General features: G+C 38.4%; 1 protein-coding gene across 2 annotated transcripts; it reads right to left on the bottom strand.

Moving 5' to 3' along the window:
* Nucleotides 1-6,703: 6,703 nt before the first annotated feature.
* OLR1 (oxidized low density lipoprotein receptor 1) lies at nt 6,704-18,249 on the bottom strand. Of its 2 annotated transcripts, none has more exons than XM_068970781.1 (6): nt 18,135-18,249; nt 15,981-16,082; nt 14,239-14,484; nt 8,909-9,048; nt 8,477-8,592; nt 6,704-7,914 (listed from the first exon to the last, which is right to left on the bottom strand). In XM_068970781.1, the coding sequence occupies exons 1-6, from the start codon at nt 18,202-18,204 to the stop codon at nt 7,770-7,772; spliced, it is 819 nt and encodes a 272-aa protein (XP_068826882.1). In that variant the 5' UTR covers nt 18,205-18,249; the 3' UTR covers nt 6,704-7,769. The 2 variants fall into 2 exon arrangements, with proteins under 2 accessions (XP_068826882.1, XP_068826881.1); XM_068970780.1 differs by having other exon boundaries at nt 18,126-18,235.
* Between the last annotated feature and the right edge of the window lie 425 nt (nt 18,250-18,674).

Below are 18,674 nucleotides of genomic sequence, written 5' to 3'. Positions count from 1 at the left end.
GGTGATCCATAAGAGATGGAAACAAACAAGGTGAGTACCAGGACTGGCCAGTTTATCATGTTCATAGAGTTTGCAGGCCACACACAAGGGAAAGGGGAACTGAGGCATTTGCTGGAAAACCCCTGAATTGAGAAAGACTAAAAGGCAGCAAGATTTCAAAGGAAAGTACAAGAGAAAGGAGAGCTGCACAGAGAGAACCCCACAGACTTGCAGAGAATCTCCTACATATCAGAGCATAATGTGAGAGAATTACCAGAGGGATTGGAGAAGTGAAGTGAAAGTCGCTCAGTCGTGGCTGACTCTGCAATCCCATAGACTATACAGTCCTTGGAACTCTCCAGGCCAGAATACTGGAGATTAGCCTTTCCCTTCTCCAGGGGATCTTTCCGACTCAGGGATTGAACCCAGGTCTCCCATATTGCAGGTGGATTCTTTACCAGATGAGCCACAAGAAAGAACTATCAAAAATAAACAGAAGAGGACTTCCCTGATGGTATAGTAGATTAGAATTCACCTGCAAATGCGGGGGACTAGGTTTGATCCCTAGTTTTGGGAGATTCCACATGCTGAGGAGAAGCTGGGCCCGTATACCACAACTGCTGAAACCCTGGTGCCTTGAGTCTGTACTCTGTAACAAGAGAAGCCACCACAATGAGAAGCCCAAAGGAAGAGTAGCCCCTGCTCACTACAACTAGAGAGAGCCCAGGAACATCAATGAAGACTTAGTGAAACCAAGAATAAATGAATCATTAAAAAAATAAAGAAAGAAACAAAGGAAATAATGCCTGAAGTTCACATGGGGCAGGAAACACTGCCCTTTCCCAACAACAAGACTAGACAGGATCACAGCTCATGGATTGTCAGATAGGATACTCAGAAAATTTTTCCTTCATAATGGAGAATAATTAACCCCAGACTGAGAACTTCTCTGATACTGCCTGATAATCATAAAGGCAATAGCCAGAAGCATATCACTGTTTCTATGTAACTTAAATTGTTCCACAATAAAACTCAGGAAGATTTATAAGAACAAAAAAAAAAATATCTAACTTTGACCTGATATAACATCATAAGTCAATTATGCAGTAGCCCCTTGAATGACACAGATTTGAAATGCATGAATCCACAAATACATGCAATTTTTTTTTCACTAAATTCATACTACCATACTACTCAATCTGCATTTGGAATGGAGGATGCAGAAGGCTGACTATAAAGTTATACAAGGATACAGGGGACCCAAAGCCAGTGCTTTGTGACAACGTAGAGGGGCAGGATGGGGAGGGAGATGGGGGGGAGGTTTAAGAAGGAAGGGGCTTATGTATACTGATGGCTGCTTCATGTTGATGTATAGCAGAAATCAGCACAATATTGTACAGTAACTATCCTCCAATTAAAAATAAAATTAAATTTAAAAAAATAAAGTTATATGAGGATTTTCCACCACATGAAGGGTTGGTACCCCTACAACCCCACCCCCATCACTTAAGGGTCAATTGTACTCCAATAAAAAATAAAATTACAAAAGAAAACCCACCTCAGAGTCTAGAATTAAAAGGCACAGACATTAAAATAGTTAATATGTTCTTCATATATTCATAGATTTAAAGTGCTCCATGGGAACATGTAAAGTTCTTTTTTTTTTTTTTTTTTTGCTTTGTAAATGCAGGGTTTTGAAAATTAGTTTTTATTGGAATATAGTCTCTATACAATGTTTTGCCAGTTTCTGCTGTACAGCAAAGTCAATCGACTATATGTTTACGTTTATCCCCTCTTTGGGGGATTTCCTTACCATTTAGGTCACTACAGACTGTTGAGTAGATTCGTCTGTGCTATACAGTATGTTCTCATTAGTTATTTATTTTATGCATACTATCAGTAGTGTATATATGTCAATCCCAATCGCCCAGTTCCTCTGTACCCACCCTTCCCCCTTAGTATCCATATATTTATTCTCTACATTTGCAGACAAGGAAGATTTTTTAAAGCATACTTCTAGAGATGAGAACTACGAAGTGCGAGATGGAAAATACGTGTATATTAATGATAGACACTCAGTACAAGAGATTCACGGACCTGATGATATAACAATAGAAACTATGAAAACTGAAACACTGAGAGAAAATAATTTTAAAAAGGAAAGGAAGGTGTGAGGACAGAGAGGGAGAGAGGGAAGAAAGAAAGAAAGAAGAATTAGTATACCATTGTTGTTGTTCAGTCTCTTTGCCACCCTGTAAACTGCAGTACGCCAGGCTTCCCTGTCTATCACTATCTCCCGGAGTTCGCCCAAACTCATGTCCATTGAGTTGAAGATGCCTTCCCACCATCTCATTCTCTGTTGCCCTCTTCTCTTCCTATCCTCAGTCTTTCCAGGCATCAGGGTCTTTTCCAATGAGTTGGCTCTTTGCATCAAATGGTACTGTGGCAGCCCAATATTCATATATTTGGAGTCCTTGAACCGTGTGTGTGTGCATAGGGGCAGGGAGAAGGAAAGAGAGAGAGACATGGAGTGGAGGCAGGGGTGTTTGGGGAGGCAGGGCAGAAAAAATATTTGAAGAGGTAATGCCAAGCAACTTAAAAATTTTCAAACTTGATGGAAAAGAATAAAGATTTCCTCACAAGCAGACCTTCACTACAGGAAATGATAAAAGTCATTTAAGAAAAATTAAAATATCACATGATGTAATATTGATCTAAAAAGAAAAAGATGAAGAGCACCCAAAATGTTTACTCCATGGGTAAATATTTAAGATTTTTTTGCTTATTGTTTAGATGCCATTAAAAGATGTTTCACTAAGCACAAATAATAACAGATTAAAAAATGTATGGCAATGTTAATGTGAAGGCTGGGAGAAAAGACATGGAAGAATACTATCTTAAGGTTCCATTCCTAGATGATTCCTATACATGAAGATGTATAATATCTCTTCAACTGCATGCATGCATGCTGAATTGCTTGTCTTGTATGATTCTTTGAGACCTGTAGCTGGCGATTTTTCTGATGATCCAGCGGATGTTGGCAATTTGACCTCTCGTTCCTCTGCCTTTTCTAAAACCAGCTTGAACATTTGGAACTTCACAGTTCACATATTGCTGAAGCCTGGCTTGGAGAATTTTGAGCATTACTTTTCTAGCATGTGAGATGAGTGCAATTGTGTGGCAGTTTGAGCATTCTTTGGCATTGCCTTTCTTTGGGATTGGAATGAAAACTGACCTTTTCCAGTCCCTTGGCCACTTCGGAGTTTTCCAAATTTGCTAACATAATTAGTGCAGCACTTTCACAGCATCATCTTTTAGGATTTTCAATAGCTCAACTGGAATTCCATCATCTCCACTAGCTTTGTTATTAGTGATGCTTCCTAAGGCCCACTTGACTTCACATTCCAGGATGTCTGGCTCTAGGTGACTAATTATAGCATCATGATTATCTGGGTCATGAAGATCTCTTTTGTACAATTCTGTGTATTCTTGCCACCTCTTTTTAATATCTTCTTCTTTTGTGAGGTATATACCATTTCTGTCCTTTATTGAGCTCATCTTTGCATGAAATGTTCCTGTGGTATCTCTAATTTTCTTGAAGAGATCTCTGTCTTTCCCATTCTATTATTTTCCTCTATTTCTTTGCACTGATCACTGAGGAAGACTTTCTGATCTCTCCTTGCTATTCTTTGGAACTCTGCATTCAAATGCGTATATCTTTCCTTTTCTCCTTTGCTTTTGGCTTCTCTTCTTTTCACAGCTATTTGTAAGTCCTCCTTAGACAGCCATTTTGCTTTTTTGCATTTCTTTTTCTTGGGGATGGTCTTGATCCCTGTCTCCTGTAGAATGTCATGAACCTCCATCCATAATTCATGAGGCACTCTGTCTATCAGATCTAGCCCCTTAAATCTATTTCTCACTTCCACTGTATAATCATAGGGGATTTGATTTAGGTCATACCTGAATGCTCTAGTAGTTTTCCCCACTTTTTTCAATTTAAGTCTGAATTTGGCAATAAGGAGTTCATGATCTGAGCCACAGTCAGCTCCTGGTCTTGTTTTTGTTGAATGTATAGAGCTTCTCCTTCTTTGGCTGCAAAGAATATAATCAATCTGATTTTGGTGTTGGCCATCTGGTGATGTCCATGTGTAGAGTCTTCTGTTGTGTTGTTGGAAGAGGGTGTTTGCTATGACCAGTGCATTCTCTTGGTAAAATGCTATCAGCCTTTGCCCTGCTTCATTCTGTACTCCAAGGCCAAATTTTCCTGTTACTCCAGGTGTTTCTTGACTTCCTACTTTTGCATTCCAGTCCCCTATAATGAAAAGGACATCTTTTTTGGGTGTTAGTTTTAAAAGGTCTTCTAGGTCTTCATAGAGCCTTTCAACTTCAGCTTCTTTAGCATGACTGGTCGGGGCATAGACTTGGATTGTCGTGATATTGTATGGTTTGCCTTGGAAATGAACAGAGATTATTCTGTCGTTTTTGAGATTGCATCCAAGTACTGCATTTTGGACCGTTTTGTTGACTATGATAGCTACACTCCATTTCTTCTAAGGGATTCTCACCCACAGTAGTAGATATAATGGTCATCTGAGTCAAATTCACCCATTCCAGTCCATTTCAATTCACTGATTCCTACAATGTTGACGTTCACTCTTGCCATCTCCTGTTTGACCACTTCCAATTTGCCTTGATTCATGGACCTAATATTCTAGGTTGCTATGCAATATTGCTCTTTATAGCATCAGACCTTGCTTCTATCACCAGTCACATCCACAACTAGGTGTTGTTTTTACTTTGGCTCCATCCCGTCATTATCTCTAGAGCAATATTTAATTAACATCAAAGTAGACAAGGAAAGCGAGAAAGGCAACAAAGATGAGTTGAAAAAAGTGAAGATGATATCCAGATGATAGACTTAAATCTAATTGCATCAGTGTCACAATAAATGTAATCATTTAAACACACAAACACAGGCAGAAATTGTCAAAGTATATAAAATAGCAAGACTTAACTCTCTGTCACCTGAAAGAAACACACTCTAAGTACAAAGACAAAAAATGATTAAAAGTAAAAGAATAGGGACTTTTCTGGTGGTAGAGTGGATCAGAATCTGCCTGCCAATGCAGGGGACACAGGTTGGCTCCCTGGTCCAGGAAGACCCATATGCCGTGAAGGAGCTAAGCCCATGTGCCACAACTACTGAGCCCACATCCTGCAACTACTAAAGCTTATGTTGTGCAGTAAGAGAAGTCACTGCAGTGAGAAGCCAGGCACTGCAAAGAAGAGTAGCCTCTGCTTGCTGCAGCTAGTGAAAGCCCACATGCAGCAATGAAAATCCAGTGCAAACAAAAATAAATTTAAAAGTAAAAGAATGGGAAAAGATGCACAAGGTTTACATTAATCATAGAAAACCAGAATTGCCTGTATTAGTTTCATTCAAATAGATTTCAAAGCAAACATTATAGAGCCAAACTGATTTTTTTTTTAAAGGTAGGGGGAGGCACAAGTAAACAATGTCAGGAATGAGAGAGGTAGCATCACTACAGACTCTAGAAATATTAAAATAATAAGAAAATACAAAGAAAAATGTTAGGCCAAAAACAGAAAGAAAAAAAAAAAAAGAAACTTAGATGAAATGGACAAATTCCTCGAAAGACAGAGCCACCAAAGCTCATTCAAGAATAAATAATTTGAATAGCACTGTATCGATTAAAGAAATGGACTGTTTAACTGTAAGTAGTTAAAAATCTTATAAAACAAAGAAAAATGTTTGCCCAGATGACTTTAATGGTAAATTGCTTCAAACACTAAGTAAACAAATGGTATCAATTTTACACAAAATCTTTCCAAAACTTGACATGAAGGAGTACTTCTCTGAAGCCTAAACCTGACAAAGCCATTACAAGAAAAAAAAATTACTTATCAGTATCCTTCATAAACGTAGTTGCAGAAATCCTAAGCCAAATTTTAGTGGATCTAAAATTTGGTGATATATTAAAGTGATAATTTTAACCCCAAGAATAATTTTAATCCCAAGAATCCAAATATGGCTTCAGTTTCAGTTCAGTTCAGTTCAGTCGCTCAGTCATGTCCGACTTTTTGCAACCCCATGAATCGCAGCATGCCAGGCCTCCCTGCCCATCACCAACTCCAGCCTTGTATAATTATACAGTGTAATTTACCTTGTTAGAAAAAAAAAAAGAAAACTATATAATGGTATCAATATATGTAGGAAAAGTATTAGACAAATCAATGTGCTAGTCTCTCAGTCATGTCCAACTCTGTGATTCCTTGGACTGTAGCCCACCAGGCTTCTCTGTCCATGGAATTTTCCAGGCAAGAATTCTAGATTAGGTTACCATTTTCTTCTCAAGACAAATCAATACTCATTCTTAATAAAACCTCTCAGTATTGTAGAAATAAAAGGAAAATTCCTCAAACTGGTTAATTTCATTTGTGAAAAATACACAGCACCATATTTAATAGTATAACACTGAATGGCTTATTCCCAAAATCAAGAACAAAATAAAGATATGTACTCTCACCATTCTTATTCAATATTTTACTAGATATTCTAGTCCATGAAATCAGGCAAGGAAAAGAAAAAGAAGTCATCCAGAAAGGAAAAATATAAAAGTATTTTTTTCAAATAACATGATTATATATATAGAAAATCTAATGAAATACACACAGAAAAAAACTTACTAGAAGAAATAAGTGAGTTAATCAAGGTTTCAGGGTATAATATTAATATGAAACTTTATTATAATTGGACATACTAGCAGAAGACTTTGAAAATAAGAACTACAAATGATAACAATACCATCTACAGTAGCATAAAAAATGTGAAATACATGATAATCTAACAACATCTACACAAAGAACATTAAAAAGCATTGCTTAAAGAACATAAGGGATACCTAAATAGAGCAATACACCTTTTTCATGAGTTGAACAAATCAATATTTTTAAGAATTCAATTTTCCCCAAATTTATGTATGGATTTAGTGCAATTCAAAATTTCAAGTTTTTTTTTTTTTTTTTAGAAATGAACAAGCCAATTTAAGACAGAAATACAAAAGCGTAGATTAACCAAACAACTCTAAAAAAGAATAACAATGAATAACTACTACCATGTGATTTCAAGATATATTAAAGACCCATAGAATTCAAAATATCAAGGTGCTGTTGTAAGCCAAGGATAATAAATAAATCAATGGAAAGGAATAGAAAGTCCAGAAATAGACCCAGCCATGTATGGAAAATTGTGGACAAAAGTGCAAAGGCAATGTAGTGAAGGAAGAATAGTCTTTTCAACAAATGTTGCAAAAACAATTGAATCCTCACAAGCAAAAAAAAAAAAAAAAAAACCACCTTCCATACATCCATATGTCACTTAAAAATTAACCTAAAATAAGTTCTAGATTTCCATGAAAAATCTGAAACTCTACAATGTCTAGAAGAAAGCATAGGACAAAAATGAGAAAAATGCTGTGTGACCTTGAGTTAGGCAACAAATTCTTAGAGACAATGGAAAATTGACTTCTCTGAAGTCCAGCAGGGGAGGACTTGGAACAAGTTAGGGAAAACATATACAGAGGGAATTACAACTTTTGCTATCAAGGTGCCAGGCAGCTGGGCCAGTCTCTGCTAAGGAGTTCTGCGCTCAACTAGTAGCAGGCAGTTCCCGAGGCTCTTATGGGTTACACCTAAGTGACGAAGTATAGCTTAAACTCCAGAAGAGAATTCAAAGGTCTTCTCCTTCTTTTCCTCCAGATCCTTCAAATTCACTGTGCTCTCAATATATTCGCCTTCTTTTGACATATACTGAATGCAGTTAAAATACAGTTTTCAGCAAAAACAGTTCCCCTTTGAATATACGCACAGGTCCCTGAAGGATACATATGGGAAACAGCTCCCTGAATTCTAAACCTGCAGGCAGGGAGGAAAAAAAGAGAAAAATTAGATTTACTGCCACCTTGTCTTAAAGCTTCAAGTCAGTAATAAATGTGAGAAGGAAAAGGTAAGAGAAGATCCGAATGGGTAAATGGGCAAGTTGCTGTGTGAGAGAGTTGGAGAGAGAGATTCAACAAGAAGAGGACACTGCATGGAATGCAGCAGTAACTTCACTAGTAGGTTGAGTGAAGAATAAGAAACTTACGGACTTCCCTGGTTGTTCAGTGGATAAGAATCTGCCTGCCAATGCAGGGGACACGGGTTCGATCCCTGGTCTGGAAAGATCCCATATGCCTTGGAGCAACTAAGCCCATGTGCCACAGCTACTGAGCCTGTGCTCTACAGCCCAAGAGCCACAACTACGGAAGCCCGTCCCCCTAGGACCCATGCCTGGCAACAAGAGACGCCACTGCAGTGAGAAGCCCACGCATCACACGGGGGAGCAGCCCATGCCCGCGGCAACTAGGGAAAGCCTACGCAAAGCGACAAAAATAAAAATAAATAAATAAACAAAACTAAAAAGCAGCAACAAACTTACAAGTGGGGCATCAAAGGAGTGCCATCTTCCCAAAGCCACGAGTAGCTGGGTTTCCTCATTGACAACCCCGTCCAGAAAGGGAAACTGGAATGGGCGATCATTTGCTGGATGAATTCCTGTGGGGTGTAACATTTCTGTGTTGATGAATGAGTGGATGTGGACTTTATAGATTAGATTCACAAAACTAAAGAACTCAAAGAGAACTTTGACATCCTCTCCATGGCTTTACAGCGAAGTCTAGTGGAGCCTAGAAATACTTAGTAACCTGTCCATCCAAGGTCACGCACATATCCAGTGGCCACACAAGGCTAGAAATCATGTACCTATTCTGATTCTTAAGCAAGCACTCCTCTACTGAGGGTCTAAACCAGATCTACTTACCTATGACCCAATAATCCAGCCCGACACATTCCACACATCCATTACACTCACCAGTTCATCTGTGCTATTAATCTTCAGCAAGTGGGCGTCCAAAGACAAGCAGTTCTCCTGGCTTTTTTCCCAATTAAAAGAGACAGAGGAAAATTGGTAACAGTTTTCTTCATGCCAGAGCCAGTCTTGGGGACAAGGACCTTGGAAATATAGTATATCTAATCAGTGAGTTATGCCTGAGAAAAGATATTAATATTTCTACAATTCTTAACTCAGTTCACCTCTCAGGACTCCCACATGGATGCCATCTCTTCTTAGTCAGAATTACACCCAGACTCTGCAAATTCCTAAATAGCCTAGAGTCTTTATTTCTCCTTTTTTTTTTTTTTTTTGGAGAAAAAAAATGCATTCTGATTTTAGAAAACTAAATTAAAAAGCAAGGCTTGAGCTGGGATGTAATATTAGATACTGATCTTTTTTTTTTTTAATTATGTTTGGAACTATGGAAATGAGAGGGGATGAATATTTAGTAGCTATTCTGTTACTAAAATATATGCTTATATATTTTAAAACTTCAGCTCTTTGAATAACAAATTTAGGCTTAGATCCTGTAATTCTTATCTCTGGATAGGTAGCCCCATGTGGCTTTTGAGTACTTGAGTCGTGGCTCATCTGCATTGAGATTTGCAGTAAGTATAAAATACACCTAATTTTGAAAATTTAGTATGAAAAAAAGAATGTAAAATATTGCAGGAATAATATTTATACTGATTAGTTTTGTGATAATATTTCAAGTATATTGAATGAAATAAAATATGTCACTAAAGTTAATTTCATCTCTTTCTTTTTCATTTTTCATGTGGCTCCTATTGGGGTGGCCAAAAAGTTTGTTCAAGTTTTTTTTCTGTAATATTTTATAGAATAATAGAAGCTTTAATGTTGCATGTGTGGTATCCCTTGTATTTTCTTTTGGACAGAACTGCTTTAGGGAGAAAGTATATGGAGGCTAGTGGGCATCTTCATTTCAACAAGATTTCAGTAGGTAGAGAGTTTTCAGCAGCAAAACTCCCAGGAAGTCCAAAAACCTTGGGGCTTAGACGACAGGCAAAAACATGACAGTGTCTGTGTGTCTGTGTGTGTTAGTCGCTCAGTCATGTCTGACTCTTTGTGACTGCATGGGCTGTAGCTTGCCAGGCTCGTCTGTCCACGGGATTTTCTAAGCAAGAATACTGGAGTAGGCTGCCATTTCCTTCTCCAGGGGAACTTCCCGACCCAGGGATCGAACCCAGGTCTCCTGCATTGCAAGCAGACTCTTTACTGTCTGGGCCACCAGGGAAAGCTGTCTATGTGTTTACAGATATTTTAAACACTCCCCAATTCCTTCTCCTCCTTTCCCTCGTCCTCTCACTTCCCCTCACCTTTTTCTCCCTCTCACCCTTCCCCTTTCTTCCTTCCTTCATTACCATCATCACCATCTCTTCTGTGTGTTAGTAATACTTGGAACCTCTCTACTAGGGAACAAAGCCCTTTGTTCTATGCTGTGACCAAAAATACAAAACTCAAATCCTTGAGAAAGGCAACATTTCAATTTCACTTTGTGGCATAAAATCATCCAATAGTTTTGTAAGAACAGGCCTTATCAGAGAGGACAAAATAGAAGGGCACTGAACTACGAAAGGAGAAAGTGGATGAAAGAGGACATACAGAACACGGGGCTGAAAGCAAAGAATGCAAGATTCTTCTCAGTTTGCATAGTCCTGTCTTACTATGTTGAAGGAAAGAGAATACTGGCTTTCTTGAACTAAAAGAAAAGTCTAGGTAGGTTTTCCAAGTCATGAAAAAGTGAAAAAGATGAATCTCATAATGTATTCAAACCACCTGTATTTCTTTAATTATTTTTTATTTAACAAACACAAAAACTGGTAGGTGCCATTAATGGTTGGCAGTAATTTTTATGAATTGGCTCATTTAATCCTCATAACAACACTATGTATAAGTTCATTCATTTTCTTCATTTGAAAGACAGAGAAAATGAGAATTTGAACTTAGGCAGTCTAAATTCAGCATCTATGTGTTTTATCAGTATATCCCATGCGTGTGTGTTCAGTCACTTCAGTAGTGTCTGACGCTTTGCGTCCCGCCAGGCTCCTCTGTCCATGGGATTCTCCAGGCAAGAATACTGGAGTGGATTGCCATATCCTCCTCCAGGGGATCTTCCCAACCCAGGGATACAACTGCAGCTCCAGCTACCCCTGTACTGCAGGTGGATTATTTACACACTGAGCCACCTGGGAAGCCCCCATTATACCACATTACCTCTCAAGCTCCTGAGTTTGAATGGATTGAGGAAATACTTCTTGGTGCCCATCAAGACATATTGATACAGTGTTTCGAGGTAAATCTGGAACTTGCCACTTTTAACAGGTTACTTGGGTGACAATTATGTACACTAAAAGTCGAGAACCACCACTAATTCCAGTGCTAAAATATCTGTTACTTGGAAGGCACTGCATCTTTCTAGCTGGCTGACCTCAAGCAAACTACATATGTGAATTTCTCAGCATCTCGCCCTCTTCATACTTTTATGGAGAATCACAGACTTGTCAGTAAGAAAGATAAAACTTATCTCAAACTTGAGAAAACTGGCATATTTTTCTGCATAGTATTTTGTTGTTACTTTTGAGAATCTTCTCAAAGCTGCTTGATGAAAGGCATGTCTGCCAGCAAAAGACACATCATCTAGTGTTTTTGATTAGTTGTCTAAACTTGGCACCACTGGAAGATGGTTCTGAACAGTTCTGACATAATTTTAATCCCATATGACTGATAAAAACAAGACTAGTTTATGGCCCCACCTGTGAAATAAACCATTTTTGACATGTAGCTATGTCTACTTATATAAACATCCCTGTCCTTGATATATTAGGTTCCTTCCTTTAAGCCTTATTTAAGATGGTTTTATTTCCTCAGCTGTTCTTTCCTTAAAGAGATTCAATATACAATTGACACTTGCTTAAAAAAATCAGCTTGTCTAAAAATTTCTGCTTATTTTGGAAATTTAAATAACCCTGGAGGAAGAAGCACAAGCTGGAATCAAAATTGCTGGGAGAAATATCAATAACCTCAGATGTGCAGATGACACCACCCTTATGGTAGAAAGTAAAGAGGAGCTAAAAAGCCTCTTGATGAAAGTGAAAGAGGAGAGTGAAAAATTTGGCTTAAAGCTCAACATTCAAAAAACTAAGATCAGAGCATCTGGTCCCATCACTTCATGGGAAATAGATGGGGAAACAGTGGAAACAGTGTCAGACTTTATTTTTTCAGGCTCCAAAATCACTGCAGATGGTGATTGCAGCCATGAAATTGAAAGACACTTGCTCCTTGGAAGAAAGTTATGACCAACCTAGATAGCATATTCAAAAGCAGAGACATTACTTTGCCAACAAAGGTCCGTCTAGTCAAGGCTATGGTTTTTCCAGTAGTCATGTATGGATGTGAGATTTGGACTATAAAGAAAGCTGAGTGCCGAAGAATTGATGCTTTTGAACTGTGGTGTTGGAGAAGACTCTTGAGAGTCCCTTGGACTGCAAGGAGATCCAACCCGTCCATCCTAAAGGAGATCAGTCGTGGTGTTCTATGGAAGGACTGATGTTGAAGCTAAAACTCCAATACTTTGGCCACCTTGTGCAAAGAGTTGACTCATTGGAAAAGACCCTAATGCTGGGAAGGATTAGGGGCAGGAGGAGAAGGGGACGACAGAGGATGAGATGGCTGGATGGCATCACTGACTCGATGGACATGGGTTTGGGTGGACTCCGGGAGTTGGTGATGGACAGGGAGGCCTGGCGTGCTGCGATTCATGAGGTCGCAAAGAGTCAGACATGACTGAGTGACTGAGCTGAACTGAACTGTACATACTGAGGGCCTCCCAGGTAGTGCAGTGGTAAAGAATCCACCTGCCTGCCAATGCAGGAGATATGGGTTTAATTCCTGGGTTGGGAAGATCTCCTGGAGGAGGAAATGGCTACTCACTCCAGTGTTCTTGCCTGGAGAAATCCATGGACAGAGGACCCTGGTGGGTTAAAGCCCATAGGGTCTCAAAGAGTCGGGCATAACTGAGCACATACATACTGAAGGTATTTGTAAACTGCAAAAGATTACATGAACCTACTTATCATTAAACTTACCTGTGTTTCAACTTTTTGATCTACAAAATAAATGCAGGGGTATCTGTAAACTGTTACTATGTATTCTTTAGTCAACACACTTACGTGGTTGAGACCATGAGCTGTACAAGCCAGAAGCTAGAGAAATCTCTGTTTATTAAGTGGCAGTTAGGTGCTATTGCCAAGAATAAGATTCTCAGGCACCCCACCAAGAAAGCAAGGTACTACCAAAAGTAACTCCATTTCGCACTTTTTAATGCTCCCTATGACTAAAAGCACATACCTGATTTAATTACACACTGTTGAAAAACTAAATAGTACATATGGATCAGTTCTGTATTATCAGAGTTCACATTATCCTCTCCTTGTTACAGATGCTACTATTTCTACCTGCCTCCTAGATTCTTAGTTCACTTTGTCAACTGAGATCAACTCAGTTCTTCTCATATGCACTGACTTCCTGGGTCCCTCACATTTTTGTCTGATTTGAAGTATCTACTAAACACTTACAAGCCAGCTCACCTCTATTGACTCAACTAATGTTGATGTAGTTGTATATTTTAAGAAACAATCCCATAGAATAAAGCTAATGAAGAGCTGGGAATCCCCAGGACAAAGGAGACCACTTGGGAAAAGAAATCAGTGATTAGGACACATTGGAATGGAAAGAGATGAGAACCTGTACAAAGAAGTGGGAGGATTCTGCCAGAAAATCTCAAAATTAAAATCTTAGAAAGAAAGAGAAGGCTCTTGTGAGGAAGGAAAGCTTAAACCCACCAGAAAGTGTGGTTGATTGAATCAGATAATCTCAAGAATTTGACATGTGATAGAGTGAGGATGACATGGGATAAGGGCTTCCCTGGTGGCTCAGAGGGTAAAGCATCTGCCTGAAATGCAGGAGACGTGGGTTCAATTCCTGGATCTGGAAGATCCCCTGGAGAAGGAAGTGGCAACCCACTCCAGTACTCTTGCCTGGAAAATTCCATGGACAGAGGAGCCTGGTGGGCTACAGTCCCTGGGATCACAAAAAGTCGGACACGACTGAGCAACTTCACTCTCCAGAGCAAAGATGACAAAAATAGAGGACCTCTAATGTAGAATCTGAAGAATGAAAAATGATAGATGCATCCATACACCAATATTGTCCTTGGGACATTTCAACAGAAAGGTTAAGATTTACAGATAAGCTTCTGCTGTCTCTCTTGACCCCTCTCTCCCTCATACCTGAATAGTTTGCTGCCTCTTTCAGAACTTCTTGGAGATTCAGGTTCTGGCAATGAAGTTCCATTAGTTTCTTGGATTTCTCATCCAGCTTGTGGGCAAGGGTTTCTATCATTTCTTTGAGTTCCTTCTGTGACTCCTGGGAAGATTTTTCTGATTGGCGCTGGGCTAAAATCTGTCCCTCCAGGATATTTTCCTGGTGAGTAATGTTTGCTTGCTGTTGCTTTAGGAGATCAGACACCTGGGATACTAAATTAGAACTAAATTTAGATTCCAATTCCAATTCCCCATAAAAAAAATGCCTCCACTGGATTTTGGGGAAATCAAAGAACAGAATCAAGCCATCTGTTTTGACAACAAAGCAACCCAACTTTACTCAAATTATGGATTTGGAAGTTATTTGAAATTTCTGCTATATATATATATATTAATGTTGGAAAATGTCTCAGATACTTGTGATAAAATACAAACAAACAGGAATTTACTTGTTACTGAGAGTTACACACAAGTTAAAAGAAGTCGCAGGTTAAGTCACTCATCAGTGGCATAAGTAAAATGCAGATAATCTAAAACAGTCGGACACCAATCATACTCAGTGACTATTAGTAGCACTTGTCATTAATGAGTTACTCTGTCTTAATTCTGTGTCTTAATTGCCCTCTCTCCACCCTTCCACACTTCCTGATTTTACATAAAAACTGTGACACTCACCCTGTTTTTGAGAAACTCTCCCATGGGATTATTTTAAGCTGCTTTCGAAAGAATATGAAAACAATTTTCCAATTTTAGCTTGTTTTTCTTCTGTTTGTTTGTTTTTAGAAAGGGTGAAGATGAAAGGAAGGTTGTGAAATCAAGCAGGCAACAAATGTTAAGGGTCCAATGTCTCAGTTCTATAAGTTTGATGGTTCAGTACAAAGTAGACCCTTTGGCTTGAAACCCATACTTGACCCTGTTAAAAAGTGGTCAGCACCTCAGAGGAAGACTCTTCCAATGACCACCACTGAGTCAAGGGCTCTTCTCTCACATCATTAGGAAAGGATTTACAGGTCCAAAGTGTTCATAGATTGAAAAACTAAGTGGTTTGCGACCTTAAACACCAATTGAGGAACAAATTAGCACTTCAAAGGCCTTCATAACTTGGATTCTAGGAGTCTAGAGAGCCAAAATAGCTCAAAGCTATAACCTAAATACATAGGTGGATTAGATGTGTGATCATAGCCATTTTTTTCCCTTCTTGGTCACTTTCACCTTTTCATTTCTTTTCCTCTTGACATCCCCTCTTTCCTAAATGGCCATATTGTAAATCCAAAGATTGTTATATTTTAAATATTGTATTTATGAAGACTGTATTTCTGAGTTAACTTTAAATTGGTAATCACTTGTATTAAAACTCAATGTGAACTAAATGAAATGTCTTTTTATGGGTCCCTCAAGTGATCTTATGGGTTAGTAACTTCAAATTATTTCCCTCCTCATTATTCTGGGATATAAATGGACTCTATCCATGAAGTTCTGGAAACAAAATCAAACAAAAACCTAATAGCCATAATCTTCACCCCATGCCTCAATCTATTTGAGGGAAGAACACAATAAACTCATTCACCTTCCCATTCACTCCTAAAAACAGTCTGCCTCAAATGTATCTAAATCAAGGTGGTTTATAGTTACTATGAAACCAACTAATAAACCGTGTTTATAAGCCCTCATTTTTTTTCTCTCCCTTCTTTCCCTGCTTCAGCACTTACATTGCAGTATCAACAATATAACAGTCACCAGTAATCCCAGACAAAGGACCCCTAGAGTCACAGCAGCAGGGTACCACTTCCAAGAAGAAACAAAACGAAGACCTAGAGTGATTCAGAAAGACAAAAATGATGGAGGTAAGTGGTCAAACAATTCTTTGGATCCAGCCTGTACCTGGCACTTTGCACTACTTACTTCTAGTCTTTCCAATGACTCTGAAAATAATTCACTATCCACATTTACAGGCAAAAAATATGGGCAGTTAAAAACTTTAAGTAATTTACCTGTGGTCACACAACTGATGAAATTTAGGAGCTGGGATTCAATATCAGCTATTTAACTCCAAGGATCTGATTCTAGTTAAGTTCTTTTTTTTTTTTTTTCTTTTTTCTTTTGGGCCTTGCCACTCTAAACTTCCCTGCCCAGGGACCAAAGTCATGCTCATGACATTGGAAGCATGGAATCCTAACCACTGGATTACCTGGGAATTCTCCAAGTATCTGATTCTAAAGCATACGCTTTGTCTCAAGAAACTCTCAGTTCAGCTTGGTTGGATCAACTTCCTCCACAAGGCAGAGTCTGATATTTTCAGTATAGACCATGTGTATGTATGCATATGTGTGCACACACACTCACACCCCCCACACACATAACCACAGTTATAAGTAACATATAATAAATGAATATTAGACATCAAACAAGTAAAGTCTTTAGTCAGTTAATGACTGAGAAAGCCTCAAAGAACTAACACATAATTTTATGCTATTTAGTTTTTATTTCATTAAAAATAAATACATCTGGGACCTGGGGTTATTGACCAAAGAAAAAATATAAATGAAACTCTTTATTAACTTGATTCATATTAATATCACGTCCTACACTCACATCAGCTATAGCACTCTTGTTATGAGAAAAAAATTCCCCATTATTATAAAAGCAAATCATGTAGCTCACAAGTGTATGAATATCTTATTATGAAGTCCATCACCGAAAAAGCACAGATACTACTGATTCAGAAGGAAAACATTTCAAATAAAGGATTTGGACTCCTCACCTTGTAAGATAAACAAATAAGGCACTGAAAGTGTTAACTCTCTATATGCAAATAAGGAAACTGACAGTTCAGTTAGTTGCCTAAGATCACACAGATGTTAAGATCCAAACAGAGATCTTTAATCCAATTGCGAGTAGCTACATGGCTTGGACCATCACATCACAAAAGCTCCAGTGTGAATGTATAATGATTCAAATCAATCAATGATCAAATATGACTATTTTCACTGAGTTCTCAAGTGTCAAAAGCACACTACAGATGAATCAAACCAAATAGAAGTTTTGACAGGAAGGAATATGGTTCATTCACTGATTCAAGAGTGATTAAGCTCCTAGACTATGTCTGACAAGTTGGCAGAAAGGAAGTTGAAGATAATTATGTGTCTTGCAAATAATTGCTCAATCCTGGCATTAGGAAAAAATATCTGGGTAAATCGTTCAATCGACATTTCCCTCTGGTCAATATTCCTCCCATATTATAGCTCAGTCTTAACTCTACCACTTAATAGCCACATAAAACTGGGTAATTTAGTTAATCCTCCTGATCACCAGTTGAAAGTGAAAATGAAGTTGCTCAGTCGTGTCTGACTCTTTGCGACTGTGGACTGTAGCCCACCAAGCTCCTCTGTCCATGGGATTCTCCAGGCAAGAATACTGGAGTGGGTTGCCATTTCCTTCTCCAGGGGATCTTCTTGACCCAGGGATCGAACCCAGGTCTCCCACATTGGAGGCAGACGCTTTAACCTCTGTACCACCAGGGAAGATCACCAGTTAGTCCTCTGTAAAAGGGAGATGATAGTAGTCCCAACCTCAAGGTGTAAAGCTTTAATGCATATAAAGTGAATATCATAGAAACTAGCCTATAGAAATGATCAATAAGAGTTGGTTATCATCACCCTCTACTACATCATCATTCATACCAAGTTAGTTTATCATCATCTTCTTTAATAACCATTATATCTGACTTGTTTTCCTTTTAAGTAAATGTTATTAACTCTAATATCTTCCCACACTCAGGCATTGTAGTTTCCTGCTCCTGTATTTGGTTAGTTTACATGTCTAAATGAACTCTGTCCTTGTATTCATTTACCCACCTCTATTACCTTTTGCTGTCTCGCCATTTGGCTTCTGATCAAGTTGATCTTTCATACTCTTGTGGTCATCAACAGTCATTTTCAAATGTATTCCAAGAATCAGAGAGTGAAGCTGTGGAGGACTTCTACAAAGTAAAAGTTGGTGAGTTCCTGCTGGAGTGTTTAAATAGCTACTGATATCTGGTGGAATGACTCAATCATTGGTAGGAGGAAGGAGCAGCTTTGCTTCATATTGGGAAGTTGGCTGACGCAAATTCTTGAGATATGTTTATTGCAGGAGGGGAAAGTGGTGAATCTGATAGTGTTTCAGGATATTTCACCAAGTAATTTATGAAAGGGAAAATTGTATTTTCCATGAGCCTTAAGAGGAGTGGATGTTTACTCATGCTTCAGATAAGAAAACTGAAATTTAAAAGAGTAAGTCCCACAAAATTTGTAGAAGAGTGTGGATTTAGACTAGATTTTTATTCCAATATCCATAAATGTTTATTTCACTATAACAGACTATCTTTACACTGGGGTCTTTCATAAGTCTCACATTTTCTTTTT

Source organism: Capricornis sumatraensis, chromosome 4 (assembly GCF_032405125.1).
Source record: "Capricornis sumatraensis isolate serow.1 chromosome 4, serow.2, whole genome shotgun sequence".
NCBI classification, from domain to species: Eukaryota; Metazoa; Chordata; class Mammalia; order Artiodactyla; family Bovidae; genus Capricornis; species Capricornis sumatraensis.
Note: the sequence above shows the minus strand (reverse complement) of the source record. Positions and strands in the feature narration are given on the sequence as shown.